The following is a 24,911-nucleotide window of genomic DNA, read 5'->3' on the forward strand; positions in this document are numbered from 1 at the left end:
ACCTACCTAAGGGCTTAGTTGGTGCTAGATGTGTTGCCGAAGTCAGCATAGCTGGTAAGAAATGTCATTGTCTACTCGACACTGGATCGCAGGTCACAACTGTGCCTAAGTCTTTTTATGAACGACACCTCTCAGAGCACCCGATTAACCCTCTTGACGATATTTTGGAAGTAGAAGGCGCCAATGGGTTTTCCGTTCCGTACGAAGGCTACGTAAAGGTAGACATCACTTTCCCTGAGGAGTTTTTGGGTGCGACTATTGAAGTGGCCACGGTAGCTCTAGTCGTTCCAGATGTAAAGTCTCACACTCAGCCTTTGATCTTAATAGGTACAAACACTCTCGACATCCTCTATGAGCAGCAGTTAGTGGCAGTATCCCCGAAGCACCAGCCATCTCTATTTGGGTATAGAGTGGTTTTGAAAACTCTTGAAACGAGGCGAAAGCAGAACACGAGTGGCGTTCTGAGTCAGGTGAGATTAAGAGGCAACATACCGGAGGTCATGTCCGCTGGTCAAACTGTCGTGGTGAAAGGCTCTCTTGCGGTACCCGGTGGGATAGATAAGTGTGTAGTGGTAGAACACCCGTCTGAATCCTCTTTACCTGGTGGTGTGTTTGTGAAGCGCTGCTTACTTACTCCTTCTAGTCAATCTGTCTGGTTACCTGTGGTACTAAAAAACGAAACCGAGCACGATATAGCCATTCCCCCAAGATGCATAATAGCAGAGCTGCATGCAGTTGAGTCCGTGCTCCCCCAGCCGAGTGTTTCCCCTGTTAGTAAGCACTTGCCTACTCAGGATTCTAATTTCGCCTTGAATTTCGGTGAGTCCCCATTGCCACAAGAATGGCGGGAACGCATTTCAGCAAAACTCAGAGAAATGCCTGACGTTTTCAGCCAACACGATTTAGATTTTGGGCATACACAAAAGGTGAAACATCGTATACATCTGCACGATGAAACTCCCTTTAAACATAGGGCGCGACCTATTCATCCACAAGATCTGGAAGCTGTCCGCAAACATCTGCGCGATCTTCTTGCGAGTAACGTTATCCGAGAGTCTGAGTCGTCTTTTTCTTCGCCTATTGTAGTGGTGCGGAAGAAAAATGGAGATGTACGGTTGTGCATAGACTATAGGAAGTTAAATCTTCAAACAGTTAAAGACGCATATGCATTACCCAATCTCGAGGAGACGTTTTCCGCTTTAACTGGATCAAAATGGTTTTCCGTTCTCGACTTGAAATCTGGGTATTACCAGATAGAGGTGGAAGAGGCAGACAAACCTAAAACCGCCTTTGTCTGCCCCCTGGGGTTTTGGGAGTTTAATCGCATGCCTCAGGGGGTCACTAACGCCCCAAGTACTTTTCAGAGATTGATGGAGAAGTGTATGGAGGATATCAATCTCAGGGAAGTACTTGTCTTCCTGGACGATCTGATCATATTTTCTGAAACTTTGGAAGAGCATGAAAGACGGCTGTTAAAAGTTCTTTCTCGGCTCAGAGAGTATGGGTTAAAACTCGCCCCTGAAAAGTGCAAGTTTTTTCAGACGTCTGTACGTTATTTAGGGCACATAGTGTCAGAGCGTGGAGTAGAGACCGATCCAGAGAAAGTACAAACCTTAAAAACCTGGCCGAGTCCCACAAACCTTAAAGAGTTAAGGTCGTTTTTGGGCTTTTCGGGGTATTACCGCCGATTTATTAAAGATTATTCTAGGGTTGTGAAACCACTCACCGACTTGACTGTAGGGTATCCGCCGACTAGGAAAGGTGGTAAACGGAGTGAGAGTAAGGGTCCATACCATAACCCTAAAGAGTCGTTCGGAAACCGTTGGACGCCGCTTTGTGAGGAAGCGTTTCGGTCTGTTATCGACAAACTAACTACTGCGCCTGTGTTGGGCTTTGCAAACCCTAAACTTACCTATTTCCTACATACAGATGCCAGCACCAAGGGTTTAGGAGCAGCCTTGTATCAGGAACAGGAAGGGAGGATGCGAGTCATTGCATATGCAAGTAGAGGGTTGTCCCGCAGTGAGTCCAATTACCCGGCGCACAAGCTTGAGTTTCTTGCCCTTAAATGGGCAGTAACTGAAAAGTTTAGAGATTATCTGTATGGTAGCCAATTCACCGTCATTACCGACAGCAACCCTCTAACGTATGTTCTAACCACGGCGAGACTAGATGCGACTAGCTACCGGTGGCTTGCTGCCCTTTCCACTTTTTCTTTTAAGTTACAGTACAGAGCAGGCAAGCTAAATGCTGATGCTGATGGTCTATCAAGGCGACCACAGGAACAGTTGCCCGAAAATCCTTTATCTCAAAAAGAGTACGAACGAATTCAACAGTTTATGCAGAATCATCTCACGGAAGCTGCAGATTCTTGTGACACCGCAAGTGAAGTAGTTCAGGCTATATGTGAGAAACATCTGGTCAGACAGCCAACGGACGTTGGGTGTGGTGCTGCGTTTGTTGAATCTCTTGCACTTTATCCTGATGCTGTACCTGATAGTTACGAACAAGAAGGTGATTTTGAGGGGTTACCTGTTGTATCTTACCTGTCAGGGAACCTCGGTGATGAGCAAAGGGCAGATCCAGTCATTCGGGAAGTAGTATCTTGCCTAGAGTCGGGAGAAAAGCCTCCACCAACAGTCAGGAGGGAACTCCCAGATCTTCCTTTTTTTCTAAGAGAGTGGAACCGTCTTGAGTTAAAAAGTGGGGTGCTTTACCGGAAACGGCAGGTAGAGGAATTAGTTACTTATCAACTCGTGCTACCTGAGAAACTGAGGCCCTCTGTATTGACCAGTTTGCATGACAGTATGGGTCATATGGGGGTGGAGAGAACTCTAGACTTGGTAAGGTCTCGGTTCTACTGGCCGAAGATGGCTGCGGAGGTAGAACAAAAGATCAGGACATGCGGTCGTTGTGTGAGGAGGAAATCATTGCCTCAAAAAGCTGCACCGTTGGTTAATATCCAAGCCACAAGACCTTTAGAGTTGGTCTGTATGGATTTTCTCTCATTAGAGCCAGACAAAAGTAACACGAGAGACATCTTGGTAATCACTGACTTCTTTACCAAATATGCTGTGGCAGTCCCCACACCCAACCAAAAGGCAAGAACGGTAGCGAAATGTCTTTGGGAAAATTTTGTTGTGCACTATGGGTTCCCCGAGCGTCTTCATAGCGATCAGGGCCGAGATTTTGAATCGCGCACCATCAAAGAGCTTTGTGAGGTGGCAGGTATTAAGAAAACCCGAACAACCCCTTATCATCCCAGGGGAAATCCTGTCGAACGTTTTAATAGGACCCTGCTCAGTATGTTGGGTACCTTAGAAGAAAAAGACAAGGTTCGTTGGAGAGATTTCGTAAAACCTTTAGCTCATGCGTACAACTGCACGAAACATGAGGTCACTGGGTTCACTCCCTACGAATTGATGTTTGGACGTCAACCCAGGTTACCCGTTGACCTTGCTTTTGGGTTGCCGTATCAAGATGGTCCACGACAGTCTCATTCGGAGTATGTCAGTCATCTAAAAAACAATCTGAAAGAAAGTTATTCGCTTGCGTCACGTGGTATGTCAAAAAGTGCAGAAAGAAACAAAGCTAGGTTTGACAAATCTGTAACTTATTGCTCTTTGGAGATTGGTGATCGAGTGTTGGTGAAGAACGTTAGGCTACGCGGGAAGCATAAGTTAGCAGACAAGTGGGAGTCTGAGGTGTATGTTGTGGTGAGTCAGGCAGCTGAATTGCCAGTTTATACTGTTCGTCCAGAGAGAAAGGACGGTCCTCTGCGTACTCTTCACAGAGATATGTTGCTCCCGTGTGGGTTTTTACTGTCTTCCGAAGTTGAACCACCCACTCTAAACGAATCCATCTCAAGACCTCGAACACGACAGAATCCTAAGGTTCCGTTAATTGATGACACTTGTCTCTCTGATTCCGAAGAAGGAAATTCGTATTGCGAGTACAGCCATACTCCAAGTATAGAGACAGTACATTTCTCTACAGTTCATGATATCTGTACGGAAAGAGAGACAGTGAACGCTGATTCTACTGATAACTCGGCCGAACAATCTTTCCCTATCGGCGACACCTTGCAGGGCGACCAAAGTAATAATTTACTTGTTGAAGCCTTACCAGTTGATAAACCGGGTGAATACTTACCTGTCGACACACTCGATGAGCACTTACCTCTTAATGTTTCCGGCACCCTTGGACAGAGTAATTTACCTGGTCAGGGCCAAGTCGAAGCCGTAATGGGCAGTTCTGTTGATGAAGTTGAAGTAACCAGTGTTGTTGAAAGTTCAGGTGTTTGTGAAAAAGCCGAACAACAATCAGAAGATGAGATAGACACCTTACCGAGGCGTTCCGTTAGACCGAGAGGAGAACCAGAGCGACTTACTTATTTTCAGCCAGGAAACCCATTAATATATGTGGTCCAATCTTTGTTCCAAGGTCTGAATTCAGCTTTTGTTAAATCTCTTGGTGGAGATGAAACTCTGAATGTCCTTCCCTTGCTGCCTAATGGTTTACACGGTGTGGTCACCAGTCAGCCGAGCAGAACATGCAAAGGGACTTGCATGAATTTAGGAGGGGAGAATGTAACACAGGTTAAATAAAGTTAATATTTAATTTACACAATTTAGTTATATGATTTTCCCTTAATAAAAGTCGATAAGAGATTATTAAGATTAAGAATATTAAGAAAAATATGTGAATATATTCTAAAATAAATTCTCAGCGATCAACCAATGAGAGCTCTCTTGTCATTAACGTCATGAGTGTCGACGAGCATGCGCGATGACAGAAGAGACGAGCTTGATTGAGAAGAGCAGACGCAATCCCATCGTTGCGATCCATTTTATGTATCTGAGGTTAAAAATCTTCGAAAAAAGTATTGAGAAGTTGAGATATAGTTAATTTGATGCATTCTGAACAAGAAGCCGACTGAATAGAGGAATAAATCATTATTGGTGAGTCAGTATCACATAATTAATGAAAATAAAAGACTAATCCTTCATAATAGGATAGAATTACTGCTACTAAACATTAAATTAGTTGCTGTGGACTGATTATTTTCTTTAAAAATTGTATTTTGATCCGAGTGGTAACAAATGTCTAAAGTGAACCGCATGGTCATTGTACATTGCAGTTCACTGACGCCATTTAACGATCACGCACGAGGTGCGCCTGAGTGAGAGCGCATGGCCATTGCACATTGCAGTTCATCGACGCCATTTTACGATCACACACGAGGTGCGCCCGAGTGAGAGCAAAAGAAAAAAATCGATCATAAAGGTAACTTAGTTAAGCAGTTCTGTGAAGAAAAAGATATTTGTATGTACTAGTATGTAATTACTTAAGTTTGAGCGGTCATAGTGAACCGCATGGTTATTATTTGTTCATTTCAGAGTTCAGCGTCACCATTGTTGGCTACGTGTCTGTATGAAAGAGAACTAGTGATTTAGAGGTAAACGAATGTGATTATATTAGTTCGTGAAGAAATTTTAATTGTGTATTAGATGTTATTCTGGATCTTAGATGTGGAACTTATTTTGAAATGTACTTAATGAATGTTCTGGTCTGTGATCAGGCCAGGTTTTTTTCTCTCCTTTGTTTTTTCTTTGTTTTTTCTTTTTTTTTCTTCCTTCTTGATTCGTGAAGATCTGCACGACCTCCTGTAACATCCTGTAGACTGCGAGTTTGATGGCGAGCCAACCCAGTTGTAGAAAAGAAGACATCGCGTGGTGGAGAGGAGGCCCGATATCCTTTCCTTGAGTTTCCACTGAAACCGCATTGAACGACAAACTCGATTTAAAGAACTGTTTCTTTTCTTTTCCTCTTGAGGGTGTATGGTCAACTATCACCCAGAATTGAGAGACCTTTAACTTTTCATGAGAGACACTTGAAATCCCTTTGAGAGAGAGATTATACTCTTTTGTGATATTCTGTCTGTTTCATTTATTTTATTTTTCCTGAATGTTGAACTGACTATGTGGGTATATATGTGAAAACACCGACAAGAGTGCACTCGAGGTGGAAATTTGCAGTCAGTTTTATTGTTTATTGTGTTTCTGTCATTTATTTTATTTTATTGACTTTCTACTTTTCGTCCAAATTAAATTTAAACAATTATATTTCTAAATTAATCTTGTGTCTGTCTGTTACTTCGTATGCTAACCCGCCGTCTCCATAGCGATCCCTAGTTCTTCTGATAGAATTCAAATATTATCTGTATTATTATAATAATAATAATAAAGCAGCAGAAAAAAACTACTTAATTACTAATTAATTACTGTATAATCCAAACAAGTGCTACAGATGCATGTAAATCTATTGTAGGAGACCTCTAAAACTAAATTAGTAACCTTTAAAATGGCATTGTAGGGGCATTTTAATTAATCAGATGATCCAGCTCAGAAAATGAGTATGAATGATTTGTTTCATTCGGAAAATATTAGAGATGGAAAAAGAGTGGCATAGTCTTCAGAAACTTTATTTGGGCTTAAATGTGTTAACATCAGCATAAGATTGTGTAGTCAGAGATTGTGTAGGTAGTCTATTGGATTTTACAGTCAGAGCCGTCACTAGGAAAGGCTCAATCCTATTTCACTTCAGACAGTTTGGTGCAATTGAAGTCAAATGCAATACCTGTACCTTTTATTTTCTATCCTCCTAAGAAAGAGAGACAGAACTGATCTTATACAAATAGACATTGCCAAAAGATTGATTGTGCTCTTACTGCACACAAAATGAGATGGAAACTGAAGTTCAATTCCTGACCTACTACCCTGACTAGGCACAGACATTCCTTCAGTCTTTTAAAACCACTGCAAAGAATTGAAATGTAAATTGAATCCACACTGCTAGGAGAAAGTCCAGGAAGTATATAACAGAAAGTTATATACTTGCTATAAACTAACAACCAGTGGACACAAACTCTAAAAGCTGCACTTTAATTACTTAAACCTGATGTGTATTCATATTTGTTACCAGAAAACTAAATGTAAACAGTTTAGAAATTGGAAAAACTGAAATTTAACTCAAATAGATTGTCACTGCTCCAGAACGAACTAAAATTAAGTAAAAAAATATATATATATTATGTTTAGTTTCAGTTTTGCTACAATACAAAAAAGTGTACGTTAAACCTTTAAAGTTAGCCTGAAACTTATCGCTCTTCAAGAAATAAAACCCGAAAGAATGAAAAAGCTGTATTAAATAATTAATTTATAAATTATTATCTTCTAAATACATTTCTAAACATATTTTATTTAATGTAAGATAACAAAACTGTGAACATTTAAAAAAAAAATTAAAAAATAAAATAAATATAGAACCTAAAACTACTAGAATTACAAAGTGAGAATTTACATTTAAAAACTATAGCTAACTGTCACAATCTGACATTCAAAAATAATAATGCCAATAAAGCTGCTTTGAATCTGTGAATAATATAGAAATTACACATAAAAGGCAGGGTAGAAAGTGTTTGTGGATTATCAAAGCAAAGCGGACTCCCTTTAATGTCTCCCTCAAAGCGCTTTGGCTGATTAATAATGCATATCTCTGGTCTCTCTCTGAGTCTGAACCTACTAGCTGACTCACTCAAACCCTGTCTCTGCCCATAAATGAGACACAGCAGGGAGCAAAGATTTGTAAGGATTATCATTACGCTAAAAAAAGTGAATGTGATCATGTTTCTTCACATTGGAGGCTTGTCTAACCATAAAACAAAGGCAAATCTAGACTATCCCATTATCATGTTTATGACCTCCAAAACAATGCATGTTACAGTATATATATTTCATGGTGCAGTCACATTAACCATTGCTCTGCAAATTTTCACAGGCAAAATCCCATCTTTTTAATAGGAATCCATCCAATCTGGAATTTCACATTAGGGTGAAAGATTTCCCCTCACTGATTTTGCATCAGGTTCAAGCTGACCAACAGAAAGCTGATTGGTTTGTCTGACTTCTGTGTCAGCGGTGCTTCATACATCGCTACACTATTGACAATAGACAATGGACCTTTTTTGCTCGACCACACCTTAACGCGCACTCCAGGAAAAAGAAAAAAAATATTTTTAGCATTCAAAATGAGGCTATTTACAAGTCACCACCATTTTTAGGCCACTGCATACATCACTACAAAGACATATGTGCTCTGTTCCAAAGCCTAGTGAGCTTATTTATGCTGCCCATATTTTTATGCATATACCATATTTTAACCAAATTCTAATCCCAGAATGCATTGCGACAAGCTCATTGAGAAATAAGTACAAGATAGCAGACAAGGCATGTTAATGTGGATTATCAACATATTTCATTCAATACTGAAAAGTATTGATTGTATTAAAAATTAATTAGCACACTGTACTTAATCAAATTAAGTAAAGCATGTATTTTTATGCTTATTAAGAATATTGTGCAGTTATCTTAGCAACATGTAAACAGCAAAGTTAAAGCTGCTTATGTAGGCAATAACCCCATTTGGCAAAATACTTTTCCTTATTCTAAATATGCGTTGAAAATTTATTTTTTGAAAAATTGTATTTCAAGTTGAACATATATTTCATTTAAACTTTAAAAGCCAAAATATATTACAAAACATTTTTTTTTATATTTTTAAATATGTCAAGGGGCAAAAAAATTAAACATTTCCAATCTTAAAATACCCTTTGAATAAATGCTAAATGTAGCCTATTTATTTATTTATTTTTTTGGACAAAAGAATTATAGAGAAAAAAACATGAGATAAATATAAGTAAATTAAACTTGTTGAATTGAAAATATTTATGTACAAATACTGTATATTGTGGCTATTTGTGTCTTTAGAAATTATATATATATATATATATATATATATATATATATATACATAAATATATATGTTTTGCCTTATGGGGCACCTCACTAGGTTTTGTAACAGCCTTTGTATAAACAAAATGCATCTGGTCTCAGTGAGTATCAAAGTGAATCCTCTCAGAGCTTTTCACAAACAATTCTCATCAACGAATTGGCCTTTGAGATTTGCCTCTTACATAAAGAGTTCACGCTGAGAGACACAGGGAGAGTCTATGAGAGAAAGTGAGTAAAAGGTTTGTGTATGCTTTAAGAGGATTACAACCGCCTGCCTTCCCCAACCGCTTTGTTTTTGCAACCTTAGGTCATAGATCCAAGGTCAGTTCATTGAGGACCCATCTGGAACTCTGGTAATAGTAAAACAGTACATTGTCTCGAGGTGTCAGTGATTCAGAGATGATGACTGGACTGTTATATAACCCAGCACAGTCACAAACGAAGCGAGAGCGTCTGCTGCCAAGCTATTTCCCAGATTACAGGTACATAATGAGGAAAAAGAGATGGCCTTTAGTAAATAAATAGGACTTAGAAGATAAAAATAGACACATGAGATCATCCCAGAGACCTCACTCGTGACCTCCGGCATGGAAAGAATAGGAGAAAGTAGGGAAGAGGTGATGAGCAGAGCCAAACTGTCCCCATGAGAGAGCCAGAGTTTCAATCCATTTGACATCAGCAAAATCTTCCTTCAGGTCAAGCTGTAATCAACCTATTAAAGCCGACAGCTTCTCCATTCTGTTTTCAAATCCCTCGTTAGGTTTTTATTGTGCTGCTATATGGTTATAATATTCTGAGTTGTTTTAGTTAGATGCTATGCAGTTGCTAGAGACCGTAGCATGTTGCAAAACAGTTGCTGGAGGGGGAGGGGATATCAGACTGGGACACAACTTAAAGGGGTGGTATAATGCCCTTTTCACAAGATGTAAAATAAGTCTTTGATGTCCCCAGAAGTGTGTATGTGAAGTTTTAGCTCAAAATATCCCACAGAAATGTGCATATAGCATGTTAAAATTGTCACTTTTTGAGGGTGAGCAAAAACGCTCCATTTTTATGTGTGTCCCTTTAAATGCAAATGAGCTGCTGCTCCCGGCACAGAGGGCGGAGCTACAACAGCTTGTTCATAGCAGCTTCGATTACCTCACACAGACATGCACTGAAAATTGCAAAAACTTTTAGCCTTTTATATTCAAATCGGAGTGACAACTCAAGAAGAAGTGACAACATGTAGACAACATTTCTGAATGGTTAGTTGATGAATTTATGTAGCTTAGGCTATGTGTAGTTATCTTCTAGTCATTAATTAGCATATTCTGTCTTGATCATCTATAAATTGTGTTCCGGGGGCGGGGTGTAAATTTTAGGGTTTGTGATGTCACTAACCTGGGAGGAATGTGGCGTAGTCCCTATCAGTCTTTTGTTGTAGTCCTTAAAAAACGATTTCTTTAAAAGCAAATATCTCCCTTTGCTTTGAACTTTGAGCGTCGTAACTTTGCAGATGTTGTTTACGCTCAAACAGCAACATTACACACTAACTAAAGTTAGAAAAGTGAAATCATAATCAACCACCCCTTTAAGTCTTATTTAGCATGTTGCTAGGGCATTCTGGGTGGTCCTTGCATTCAATAACAGTAAGATGCAGCACAGCAAAACAGAACAGGCCCCAGGTGCATCGAGATTCTTAAAAATGTGTCACTCATGATGTAAAATGCTAAAAAAAACGGAGAATCGTCACAGCGGTCAAAGACTTTAGTGCATATTTAAAGTCAACATAAAAATTTTTTTACATTCACATCTCTTTTCTAAATGCATGTTATTGGTCTTATTGTGAATATTTCAAGCATATGTTTAATCTGTCAAAAAATTCATAATTCGATCTTCCGCTTAAGCAACAGTCTTCTTTCATCTGCCAGGTGACATGTGCCAGACTTCTCCAATCATTAAGTCTGCTTAAGCTCCGCCCCTTTCTTACAACCGACTGCAAGCTTGCATTCAGATCTGCATCCATCCAATCAACAACCGATAGACAGAACCAAGTCCAGCCCTAATACACATTGTGATTTTAAACAGACGAACAATTTGAAAAAACTCAAAAACATGTCCAGTGTGTACGGCCCCTTAGCGAGCACCACTCATGAGAGTAGACATCGAGTAGATGGCTTGCCAAATGGCTTGATGGGAAATTAGAGTATGTCTTTCTCTATCTTTCTCCCTCTCCTTCACGCACTGCTTACTAAATAAGCCTACAGAAGCTGCCAGCATGTGTAAGACAGGTGGCAGAAGCTATATGTGTTTACGTGTGTGTTCATTAATCACACCAGCCTCCATCCCCAAAGAGAGACTCCAGACAGGACCGAGTCAGTGACAAGTGATGCGGAGATGCCCGCAGTGTTGTTCCCAGTTAATCTCCTCCTGGCAGCCAGGGAAGCAGAGAAAACTACTTTGTGTGAACCGCAAAGGCAGGGTGTTTTCCACCCCCTGATACCACTGGCTTGAAACCAAAGAGGGGGGTATTCAAGAGACGACGCCGCTCGAGCCCCAAGCCTCGCTGTTGGGATGCAGGAAGTGGTTGGGCTAAGAGAGGATTAAAAGGGATACTGAGCCGATCCTGATCAGTGGTTATCCCTGTGCACCGGGAGAAAGTGCACAGGCTTAACACGCTCTGATGTATGGGTGCATGAGACTACTGAAAACAGAGCTTGTGTGTTGTTTTGGGATCAAACCAGCTAAATGTTGGTGTCCTACAAATGAGTTGCTGGCCAGAGATGAGATGAGGCTTAGCAGTTTAATGTGAACATGGCCAAATATCAGCTGATAAATAATTTTGGCCTGGGCTGCTTTTTCCCAAAAGCATTGTGCCACCAATATGCTCTACGATCCTCTTCATAGCTCACGAGTCACGATGCTTTTGAAAGAAGTATACCACGACATTTGATCAGAAATATAGTAAAAAAAACTAATTAGTTTTATAGTAAAAATACAGTAAAAATGAAATGAAAATTTGGAATGAAATAAGGCAGAGTGATTAATGATATTTTAATTGTTGAATTATTACTTTAAGGACACAAATTATCATGTTTTATACTATATTCTATATTTTATATTTCTATCATTTTACAGTTGTAAGATAAGATCAAGCATGGCAAACATAATTCATCCAGGCCTTGCTATCAATAGTTATGTTTCATCCCCCTGTTTTTATGCAAATTTTGGGATACTTCTGGGAGTCAAAATCTGGTTAAATGTTAATTAAACGTAAATTGTATCATCTTTTATTGGAAAATTAACAACATTTTCAAACTTTGATAAATATTGAAAAGATAGTGATCAAACTATACTTTATAAAAATCACCTGTCAAGTTTATAATATTACATCAGCATATGAGAGTCAGATTGGATGACTACAGGGACTCATCTCAAGAATACTCATTTAGAAGTCCATCGATTGCCAAAATTATGAAAAGAAAGCAGTCAAGAATAGAAAATTATTTACAAACCAGGATTGTCAGAATCAGAATGCACAGTCTGTGCATAAAAAATGTCGAATTTTTTCAATTTGATTGCCGTTTATTCTTTTTAGTACGCAGTGTGAAGTATTTCACTCGGTTCTCTGATCATTCAGATTCAATTTCAGCAAGTGAAGAACAAATTCATACTAGCGTGCATTATGTATTTGGTACATTATCCAAATCATCATTATGAGCAGCTTCAACATGCTGCTTTATTCCTTTATTGTCATTTATTCCTTCTTCTCGTTAATTCTGCCGTGTATTGTGCACGTTTGTTTTGACAGACATCGATGTCTGTGTATGTTGTTATAAATGATATGGATTTGAAAACAGATGGATCGGTGGATTTTTTTAGCTATCAAGTATTCATTGAAGTGATTGATGCCCATGAGAGTGTTATGTCGATGTTTTAGTTTTAATATTCCAACCGACAGTTGGAAGTTTTTGACAGATGTGATAACGTGTGTAAGAGGTGATTTTTGGGTAATTATAAAACATGCTGGAAACGTTCAAAATTTTCATTTTACGGAAAGAAGTTTATTTCGTGGCTTAAATTAATTACTTGTTACTCAGAGACGGACATGTTTGGCTTGTCAAAAATGTTACATTCGGCTGTCGAAAATTCGTTGACTTTTGAAAATCAAGTACATTTTTTGACAGGAAAGGAGTGGTTTTGATGCACAAAACTGTTTTAATTTCTCTTATAACAAAAATCTTTTATTTAAACCCATGAAAATGCAGATCCTGTTTTCAATAGTGAAAAATCCCTTTTAAAACTGATTTATGATATACGACAAAAGAGCCACAGTGTCTTCCATGATTGTTGAAACGTTCATTTTTATTATATACATATTGCGCAAATTTCCCAGGAAGTGACGATTTTTGTTCTCTTGAACACAAATCGCATATGTTAAATGCGATATTGCAATATAAATTCGCAACTTTGGATGGAAACATAGCTAGTAGAATGTTTCAGACAACAAAACACACACTTATAGACAACGTAAAGACAGCTCCAAATGACTGCTGTAATAGTGAAGCTACACATCATGTCATGCTCCCCACCCACATGCTCCTTGAACATTTCGACATACTAATCAATGAAGAAAGCCCACTCGTTCAGTCACAGGTGACCTTACTGTCACCCACAGTGAGGAACGGCACACACAACCCTCCGAACAACAAAACACTTATCTGACTCCATGTTTAATCAGCCATGGTGGCCTCTGTTTATGGGACCCATCCTGTGGCAGACCCTCTAAGTCCAGCACAGTCACCATAGAGATGAAAACACAAAACCGACCTGGAAAAGGCACGCTGGAGTAGAGCAGTAACCGCTGGTTGTGCTGACTCATGCTCTCCTGAGAAATGGCACAAACGGCGGGGAGCTCTGGTGGCAAACGAGGAAGGGAAGGAGGATTTTGAAGGAGTCGCAGAGAGTCTGACTGAGAAAAGTAGGGCAGCATTAACTCATGGCTGGCTCCGCTTTCCCGCTTCTGACACAATGCTCTTTTCAGTGTGTTTGAAAGCCAGGGCTTTCTTCTCCTGCAGAACCCAGAGCATTGTGCACACATAACAAACAGCCCAGAACAGTGGGTGGGGGGGGTGGTTTAAATAAACTAAAGTGTTGTTCTTAGGGTGGGTTGCGGATGCCGTGTGGTAATGACACTGGATGTTACATGCGGAAAATCATATGTCAAGCCCCTGCTCAGCACAAATGAACTGATGGAAAACAGAAAGTGTGTCAGTGTTGTTATTGTTAACTGAAACTAAAACTACTACAAATCTGAAATAAACCAGAAATAAAACATAAATGTTTACTTCAACTTAAAACAATTTAAACAAAAAATTTGAATATGTTGCCTGGGCATGGCAACTAACTGAAATAAAATAAAAGTTACAAAAAAACAGAATTAAAATAATGTTAAATATTTAAAAAATAACATAATTACTAAAACGTAAACTAAATTGAAACCTGAAAATATAAAAATAAAAGCTAATACTATAATAATACTAAAATAACACTGAAGTGTGTGTATTTTCAAGCTTCTTCTTTCTTGTACAATCTGTTCTGAATAAAAGTACACTGGGAAAGGCTTGCATGGCTCTCTCAACTGTGCAAATTACAGTTCTAAAATTTCCATTGGACAATGGACATTCAAACAACAAATACTGAAAAATGCAAGTACTGTATATAATCCCAGGAAGCCTATTGGCTGGACTTGTTCTGGTCGACACAACACACACATTATATTAAAGTAATGCACCACATTTTGCCATTGCAAAGCATTAGCATATTTTGAAGCAAAATTTGAATAATCCTGTCTGCTTGACACCCCCACAAAGGACTCTTTGTTTTGGATGCCCCTGAGAGGGAATGAACGAGTGGAATATTCCAAAAAAACCTCCTTAATGTACAAAAATAGCACAATACTACGCCTTCAGCGGGACATGTGTGCTTCAGATATGACACCTTCAACACTGCAGTTCTCATGACTAAAAGGCCCAATACAAAAAAAAATATATAATCGTACTGACACCAACAATTCAAACAGAAGAGTATTTAGAAAATGAAAAACATGCGATAGAGAGAGAGAGAGAGAGAAAGAGAGAGAAGCACTAATAGCTTCGGTCTTCTCAGAAGGCCACGCAGATGGTTTCAGAATTGTTATCAGTAGCGTAATGGGAGAGTGTGCCAGATAAAGAACCAATGCAAGTCATCTGGGGTCTGCTACATAACAGACAAGCAACGGCCATGTCAATATGTCCTATTTAGAGGAAGATGACTTTTATTATCCCTCAGTCTGCAATTTTCTATGAGACCACTGATCAATAAATAACAGCTCAAGAGCCATGATATACTAAAGGACATTGATGGCTAGCTTAGAACAAATCGACAGCCTTGAAAGAGTTATTACTGTGTATCAATATTTACCTCCAAAGTCAAGTAACAGCCTTGGAATGAGGAAACGATGAATAAATGATTTCTTCCAACTGTGGCTCTTATGAATTGGATTAGGATTTCCAACTTTTACATCCTTGCTGCCAAGGTTGTGGAGAGCTCAAGTTTAGAGGCAAGTGGAAGCTTTTGTTCATGACATTCATTCTTACTCACTTTGAGTTTTCTTGTCTAGTTCGGTCGGTAACGTGAGCAGGTCTTTAATCCTAATCCTGTTGCACATGCATCCATCAGCGGCTCAAAGGGCAGCCAATAAGAAGAGAGAGCCGAGTGCCAAGAACACTTCTTTGGCAGCAGCGGCTGAATGAGACAACAGCAGTCAAAAAGACTGGGACGTCTGGTAGAGGTTTAGATGCCAGAACAACAGATCTTCCGTTACTCCTTTTGCCAGAACTCACCGCCAATGTTTAATCTGAGTAGAGGTTATGTTCCCTCCAGAATCCTTCAGGAAATAACCAAGATGATCGTCACGTTTTGGCTGAATGAAAACAATCATTTAAAGGTCGATCTTAAAAGAATAGTTAACTCAAAAGTGGGAGTTATATCATAATTCATTCACGTTCATCCCAAACCTTTATCTTTATCAATACAATGAAAGTCAAAAGGGGGCAAAAACCGCATTGGACCCCATTGACTTTCATTGTATGGACATTTTTCAAAATGTTTTATATTATATCATCTTTTAAATGTTTGTGTTCCATGGAAGAAATGACTTGAAGGTGAATAAATGATGGATATTTTTTATTTTTGAGTGAACAAACCCTTTAAGATAAACCTTGGTTTCATCTTGGTTATTTCCCAAAAGATTCTGGAGGCAAAATAGCATCATGTCCTTAAAAAAATATATACATTTTTGGATGAACTATCCCTTTAAGAAAAAAAAAAACCAGTAAGCAGATGAGTCTGAGGCTGTAAACACTTTAAATGAAGGTTAAATAATGCCTATAGAATCTGCCTAGGAAATTTGTTTGCTGACCCAGTATCCCTACATTAGTATGGTTGGCTGATCAGAAACTCGTGAAGCGTTTAAGAACAAATGACTTCATACCAGATCCAGAGCTTCGGCTGAGCACTGTACTGGCGGATGACCTCACCACAGCGTTCTCCAGCACACCCTCATTCAATTACCCACAGTCCTACGCTGGCCTGACAAGCCAGAATACAGGCCAGCCATCACAGCAACTCTCACTCTCATTCAGCCAAACAGACAGAAAAGCAGAGCGATTGTCTTTTTTCATTTAAGAACTTGTAAAACACAATGTTTAGAAGTGTAACTGATGAATGAGGCATATAGCAGATTAAAGGGCTGTTAGATGCTGAATGGAAGATTCTTACAGGCGACACGATGAAAGAGAGGATCACACAATGCTTTATGATGTCACTACAACCGCACAATCTTATCATAACTCCAGTGTAAACTCAAGTTGGTATAAGCTCAGATGATCTCAATATATCCACACAAGTGCACATGACCCCAGAAAAAAACATCACTCTAATACTGGATTTTCAAACCGAAATATGAGCTTTAAAAAGGAGTGTACACACTAGAGATGCACCAATATTAAAATTCTGGATGATACTGATAAGCTGATTATTATTTTCATGTTATGGCAGATAACCGACTAATGGCCAATTTTAAAATTCAATACTATTTTGTCTAAAATAAATGAAAAACAAAATACTAAACACTAAAATCAGTCATTTCAAATACTACAAATGGATATCCATTTTTAGGTTTTGCTAAATATACATTATTACTATAAAATTGCTATAATAATACATTTAAATATTAAATTAAACATAAAAATATTCTTCATAATAAAATATTAGTTTAAAAATAAATTTGAAGAGAGTGTTAGGTGATGGTAAAGGTAATCGTAATGTAAACAAAGGAAATTAGCATAAATGTTTAATTTCATAAATGTGTGCTGTATCCATTGATAAATTATAAAATCTCTTTGATAATGGTACGAATACTGTGCGTGCCTAGAACAAACAGAATTATAAGAGAGAACATTCATCTTCTGTCAAAGGAGACTGGACTTACTTTTGCAAACAAGTAATTTGAGTAGTGTCATAAACCCTGCCCCATCAAGGGTTAAACTACAGTTCAGTAAAACGTTTAATGTAGAAACTCATGCAACATCATCACATTGTACTTAAGAGCAGGTAGGACTTCAGACTGCTTTCTCAAGCACTGTTATGTCATATGAGGACTTGTGCAAGAGATTAATGGTGTTTGACAGAACAGTGACACATACTTTTATTCATCCTGGAACAAGGAAATCCCTAACTAACCCCCCCCCCACTCCTCTTTTCTTCTCTTCTTTTATCATCATCAGCCCTTACCCAAAAGCCTCGAAGCAGCAGCCAGAAAACATACACAATCACATGACTACAGATCACAATCAGGTTGGCAGAACAACAAAAAGAACAACCCTCAAAAAACGACAACACCTCAACAAATCAAAACGACATCCTCATTCTTTCTCTTCGGTTTCATTTCTATGTAGAACGGTCTGATGTAATAAGAGGTAAGAGATTTTTCACTGCACTGTTTCGTTCAAAACAAAACTGTCTCTCTGAAAATAACATCAAACACATTCAACCTCAGGAGCGACTAGAGCTTCAGGTACGTAAAATACTTTAAGAATCTTGAAAACATGGCATTTTGAAAGATTTCCTTCAAGAAACATTTGCTTTGGGATCATACCAGCTAGAAGCCTGTAAGAAAACTGTAAACTGGTATCAATCCTTTTCGAAATGATCCATCACAGTCAAGAGGATCTTGATAATCTTTGTGCCAAAGTTGAGGGACTAAAGAAGGTCAGAAAGGTTAAGTGCAACACTTGAGGCACCACCGTCCAACTCCAGGCAACGTGTCTACCTGAACTTGAAGAGATATAGATCATAAGATGGACAAGTTCTCAGATTAAAGACAAAAAAAACGTGATGGGTTTACCATTGCAGAACTGCAGCAGTGAGGAGGTGTCATAGAGACTGCTGTAGCTGGAGAAGCCGTCCTCCATTCTCTTCCACTCGTCTTCCCTTTCTCCACGATAACTCCCTGTTACTTTCGCTGGCTGGCTGCTGCAGCTCTCGGTCCATTCAACATCCAGTCTTCTTCTGGGGTCAGCCTGCCAGTGTCAGTCACCATGACAACCCATTCACCCAATGCTCGAGTCACGCTAACTCAGACGCTTTCCTTGAATGGGACTCCAAAAAAACAGAAAGTGAAAATATTTATGAAGTTACGAAATGCGGATCTTCTTGTGCACTTTTTCTCTCCTGATCCTTTCTGTGGTGTGTTCCTGTTAGAGATCTCCAGAAGAAAAATAAGCCAGTACAGGGGTTGAGCTCTCAGAGGAGGGCGTGCGAGTGTTGAGAGTGCGTGAGTGTTTCTGTAATGTCGAGGACTCTCCGTTGAGCTTGTCTGGTGAGTCCCTGTCTGACAGTGGGGAACGGACCAATCAGAGCAGAGGGGGCGGAGCCTCCCTCAAAACATAAATCCTCCCCCTCCAGCTGACTGAGACTCCACTCTGATGCAGTAGGAAACTGTGCTGGAGAAACTAAGCCAGAAGAGAGGACTCTTTTTACTGCATTAGAGATGTTTCTAAAATGTGGACACAAGTTGGGGTGAATCGATATTTAGAGTTGGTAAAGGGCGTATTTGTGTGTGTGTTTGGATACACAGATTCAGAAATTCATTTGTACTTAAATCGTACTCCGGAGTAAAGAGGATTATGACTGTGCTGTTTGTGGGTGAGGCTAAATGTAAGCTTTCACGTTTCACGGAAGCAGAAAAGACGCCGTACTGGCTTTGCTCTGAGAAAATGACATAGCACTCAAAAAAAACATAAATCATAAATCTATGCTACTATTCAAATCCATAAATCTACACTACAGTTCAAAATGTTGGGGTCGGTAAGATTTCTTAAATGTTTTTGAAAGAATTATCTTATGCTCAGCAAGGCTGCATTAATTTGATCAAAAATACACTAAAACAGTATTATTGCTCAATATTATTACAATTTAAAACTTCTTTTGTATAAATAAAATATACAAATATTATATTTTTGATATATTTTAACAAAATTTTATGTATTCCTGTGATTGCAAAGCTGGATGTTTAGCATCATTACTCCAGTCTTCAGTGTCACATGATCCTTCAGAAATCATTCTAATATGCTGATTTGCTGCTCAAGAATCATTTCTTATTATTATGTTGAAACCAGGTGTGATGTTTAATATTTTTATGGAAACCGAGATGCGTTGTTTTCAGGATTCCTTGATGAATAAAGAGAACAGAACTTGAAAAAGATATTTCTTGTTGTAAAAAAAAAAACATTTTAATCAATTTAATCCATCCTTGCTGAATGAAAATATTAATTTCTTTCAGACAAAGTCGTACCTCAAACTTCTGTTCTGACATGTACACATGCTGTATATACATATATAAATGATAAAAGTGTACATTAGCATAAATGACCAGAAAGCTGACAGACATTTACTGTTAAACTGTTATTTTATTTTGAACTACATAAGCTACTAACAAATATATTGAAGTCTTAAACGGGTACACTAAAAAACAACCAAAAAAGTTAAAAAGAACCACAATTTGTGGCAAATAGTGATTAATGGCAACATTTAACTAAATATTTCACTACAACAAAATACAGAATCGTAAAATGTTGCACAATAATCTTTTTTCTAGCCAGTTCATTCAAATGAATGCCCTAAATAGTCTGATATACACTCAAATGAATCAGATTTCCAAATGCTTCAAATGAAATAGTGGGTTTAGTAGATATTTATGGTTGATTTCACAGTTCACTCAGCTGTAAATGCAACGCGACAAAAATAGTGACGTACTGTAGAGATTTGTCACGCTTACACCACAAGTAATCTGAAAAAGTAGATACACTGCTAAGATGTTTTGAAAAGCTGCTGTCAAATTACTTAAAAATTGCAGTAAGTTACCCCAACACTGCAGAGGAGCAAGGTTTTTGGGACTTTTCCACGTATGAGACACAATGCATGACCTCACACTTTCCACCCTTTATTCCACAATCCAAACAAGCTTGAAGTGTAATAAGCATTGACTATTCAAAGCTTATCTGCCTTCAGACAGACAAAGCTGTCTGGAAGACCATCAAAGAGAAACCAGGGTTGGCAGAAAAGAATAAGAACGTATCTCAGTTTTGACTGTGGGTCGTCACAGGGGAAAACCTTTTTAAATTATTCAGGAGGCAGGCGCATACGGAGGAATATGCATAAAGATGACGACGTGGCCTGTATTTACACATCTTCAAACACACAAAACACAGTCAAATTGAAAAGAAGAAAAAAAAGCACAGAAAAGCTAGAAGAGCCTCTTTAAAGATTGTTCTCCTGACCCCACCCACCCCCCCCCCCCCCCACCGTGAAATAATGGAAAGTGGACGAGAGCTGCGTTAAATTAGATTTCTGGGTTTCTGTGTCCAATTTGGCCATGGCTTTACATCAGAGGCCGGAAAGAAAATGATCCAAGGTGGATGATGAGACATTTCTCCGTCTCTTTCTCCCTCTTGTCCTGGGGCCAGCAGTGCTTCTTGAATCTGGCATCAGAGAGCTATAGTGTTTATTCTTAGCCCCCATAACAGTGCTGACACAGACACTTCTGTCTGTTCGCTAAAGATCAAATCAAGGATTAGCCCCAGAAGCGACAGTCCAGTTCTTTCCTGCATCTTTCACATGATGTGGTCTCTTCCTCTGAAATCATTAATAACGGGATCTTTGATCGTGTCAGCTAATTGTTTTCATTTTAAGTTTGCAATTTTAATGCCATAGCACCAGCAATACATAGTTTTTGTTTTATAATGTATTTTAAATAGAGTTAATGTTGAGCATGGTTCAATTTCTAGTTAAAAATGAATTATTGAGCCAGAGCATAAAAATATAAAGTGCACAAAAATGATTGTGTCTATGCCTGGCTAGTGGCTACTACGGAAATGGTTTTATTTTATTGTTTTACTGTTTTAATTTTTATTTATTGAAGCAGTTTATTCTTTTATAACCTGAAACGGTTTTATTCAAGTACAAAATAAAACAACGTATTTAGGGGGGGGGGGGGGGGGGGTGGACCAAATTTCAATGTTTTGAAAGAAACTCAATTTTCCTTCTTCTCCACGCTTCCTGCACGGATGAATCTGATGATTTGACTGTTTCCTGTGATCTCCATATCAGATCAGCAGTGACAGCTGAGTATATAAATCATTATTCTGGGCAATAATGTAATGACATACTTGTACTTTACATTAAAAGTAACAGTGAAAACATTAGGAATACAGAAAAAAATTTTTAAAACTCTATTCAATTTCACTCTATTCTAAGATTTTATTTTCCAAATTGATTTTTACCAGTGGCATTAGCACTTTGCTATAGAACAGCACAAGTGGTTCTTGATTATTTTTCTTGGCATCGGCTGCCTGCGTGTTAATCGCGGCTCAGGGCAAACAGAAGCAAATATAGTACAGTGGTGGTGCTGTGAGATTAGACCCCCTGGAGAGAGACACCAGCTGGGGGAAGGGAGAAGCACTTCATCATCTCTGTGTAAGTCTGGGGATCCCTCGGGTGGCAGCTGGACAGAGCTACACCCTCCCATTGTTCTCCAATTATGCTGGCTACACTTTATGAACACATATGCACACTTGTACACAAACACAAAATGATATACATAAAGGATCTCGTTGGGATCAGTTATAGTCTGCACTGCTTTTTTTTTTTTGTAAAGGAAATTATACGGTTAATTCAAAGACTGCTACATTAACATTCCTGCACATCCACAGACGCTTATAATTCACAACACTTTATAACTAAGGAAGAATTGCCTCAGTCTAAACTATAGTGAGTCTACATTGCAAAAAAAAAAAGAAAAAAAGTTTTATATTAGAATTTATTTATTTATTTGTTTATTTTTCTCCTTTTAATTTATTTTGTTTCATTATATATATATATTTTTTTTTTTTTTTTTTTTTGCCAGGTAACAGATTTGAAACTACATGGCCTTTTCTTTTACACTTAGTTCAAGCTATTGTTAAATAATAGTGAAATATTACACAATAATATGCCTACTATTCATAAAAAAATAGCTATAATGTTTGTAATCAGCTGACTTTTTTCCTCCACCAGTAGTACAACTGCATTAATGGTATGTCATAAGCAATGTCAGGAGGTTGTGCTGATAATCTCAGGGTAATAGACCATGCCAGTGCCTGAGGTTTAGAGTAAAATAGCAGCTGCAGCTTTCTCTGCTCCAATGCCTATTAGTGAATTAACATTCATGTGAAGCACAGACTCAACCAGCTCATTAAAATATTTTACATGTGCAAGCTTGTTATTATATAACAATTTATAATCACACATAGGCTATAGTGAATGAATGACTCTTTGTGAAGGGAAGACATAATCCCCAATGACACTGAAATCTCTAATACAGGTCAATTGAAAAAACAAACCCTGGACTAATGAAGTTGAAGCTTTCTGAATCATCTCTTTGAAATTAAACTCTGAGCTGTCCTACTTTAGCATACTGGATAATCTCATGTTAGATTAGCCATGTTTATTATGACTCTCTCACCAACAGCATCTGCCCCACAGCATGCACACAACCATCAGTCTGAACACTTCCTTACTTCTAATATTTCATAACTAACAATTGTACACTATAATGCGTTACAGACCATTAGTTGTCTTGACTTGCAATAAAATGGCCTGCAGCCAAAAAGTGGGTAAAAATGTCTAGCAGTATTTAGATTAAAAGATTGATACAGTATTACTGGTATGTCAGTATGTTGTACTGAATTTTCTCAAACGTTTATACGGTCAGTAAGATAATTTATATAAATTAACACTTTTATTCAGCATTAAATTGATCAAAGTGACAGTATAGACCTTGTTACAAAAATGTAAAAAAAATTCAATAAATGCTGAGAAAAAAATAATCCTGAATTTTTTTTATCAACGGTTATATTATTATAATATAAAGGAGCACAACTGTTTTCAACATTGATTAATGAGATTTTATAACCTGGTTTCTTGGTTATATATGTATATATATGAAGGATCATGTGACACTGAAGACTGAAGTAATGGCCACTTAAAATTCAGCTTTGACTTCACAGGAATAAATTATATTTTAAAATATATTCAAAAAGAAAACAGTTACTTTAAACTATAATAATATTTCACAATATTACTATTTTTACTGTATTTTAGATCAATTAAATGCAGGCATGGTGAACATAAGAGACTTTTAAAAAAATTAAAATTTTAAAGTTTCCTATAAAACACATAATTCTGTAATTACTCTCTCTGATTCATGAATCTTTATGTGACTCTCTGTCTCGTATTCCTTCTTTCTATCTTACAGTTATCTGCCCCTGAACAGGGATCATCTGCTTTGGGGACTGAAATAGCACTCATGATCCCAGGCTGTGAAAAGATGTTAGTTCAGATCCAGAATCAGCTGAGGATTCAGACATCAGAATTGCAGACAGACAATGTGTGTTCAACTTCCACTGCTCTAAAGCTAATCAATTCACATCATTATGAGTCAAACAATGTTGGTCAAGCAAGCCACAGTGACATCATTTAAATGACATCATACACAACTGCAGTTAATTTGTCCAATGAAAGAGTACCAGACCAGTGGAAAGAAACAGATCAGCAGAATTAGCAGAAGCTTTGTTGGGCCAAACAAAGTTAGCTTCCCGGCGTCTTAATTTTTTTTTTTTTTTTTTTTTTTACAGCTTTTGAACATTATACACATGAAACATTGCAGTATAATCATTGTCACAGATCCATATACTCATAACAAACAAACTCAAGACCAGTCCACCCAGATTCAACATCATAATCTGCATTTCCCAAATGTTTTTCTCTTCACTACCGGCCCGTTTGGACTCTTGAAACAGCTGGTGTGGGTGGGAACCTGGGAAACCAGCCATGCGGACTCCCCTGAGACATTTTTCTCTACAAACCCCGGGCCACCACCTGGTCAAGGCCCTGCTTCCATCACCCCTGTAGTCTGGATGGGACCAGGGAGGATGGACCAACAGGCAGGCAAATAGGGAGAGGGTTCAGGGACATCAGGGACAACGTGTGTGCGCCACCCCCTACTGTTCTCATTCAGATGATGATGTCATTAAAGCTTACATCAGCGCTCATAAATTCACTCATGCATCCAGCCAGCACAGTTAAAATGCACTAAATTAGATGAAATCCCCAAATATGATACGTTTTTATGCTGAATCATATGGCCAAACAGAATCAAATATTCCAGACAGCCATGTAGTATAAATCTGAAAATAAAATATAAACATATTGTGTCTGTTTTTGGCAAATCTATGTTGTACGACACATGTGACTCAAATGTTCTTTCCTTCGTGATGATTATATAAGGGAATGTTCTCCTGCTTGCACAGCTCTGTATTCTGTGAAGCAGGGACAACATTAATCATATCTGACTTGGCTGCTAGAAATAAGGAAACCCCCCATTCCCCATCCCACAGTTATTATATTAAGAAGAACATATATGATGCTTTACAGACC

At 38.3% G+C, this 24,911-nt stretch overlaps 1 protein-coding gene across 21 annotated transcripts in view; it reads right to left on the bottom strand.

Annotated features, from left to right (window-relative positions):
- Positions 1-24,911, bottom strand: part of eml1 (EMAP like 1) — a 60,966-nt gene that overhangs the window by 30,858 nt on the left and 5,197 nt on the right. For 3 of the 21 annotated variants that reach the window (XM_084393378.1, XM_084393375.1, XM_084393374.1), the window contains exon 1: positions 18,283-18,728. The exons of 12 other annotated variants lie outside the window; for them this stretch is intronic. In XM_084393378.1, the coding sequence (XP_084249504.1) occupies positions 18,283-18,349 (67 nt within the window). In that variant the 5' untranslated portion in view covers positions 18,350-18,728. Of the gene's footprint in view, positions 1-13,664; positions 13,933-18,282; positions 18,777-24,911 lie in introns of those variants that run through there. 6 more of the 21 variants (XM_084393379.1, XM_084393392.1, XM_084393373.1 and 3 more) reach the window with 6 other exon arrangements.

Source organism: Rutilus rutilus, assembly GCF_951802725.1.
Source record: "Rutilus rutilus genome assembly, chromosome: 21".
NCBI lineage: Eukaryota > Metazoa > Chordata > Actinopteri > Cypriniformes > Leuciscidae > Rutilus > Rutilus rutilus.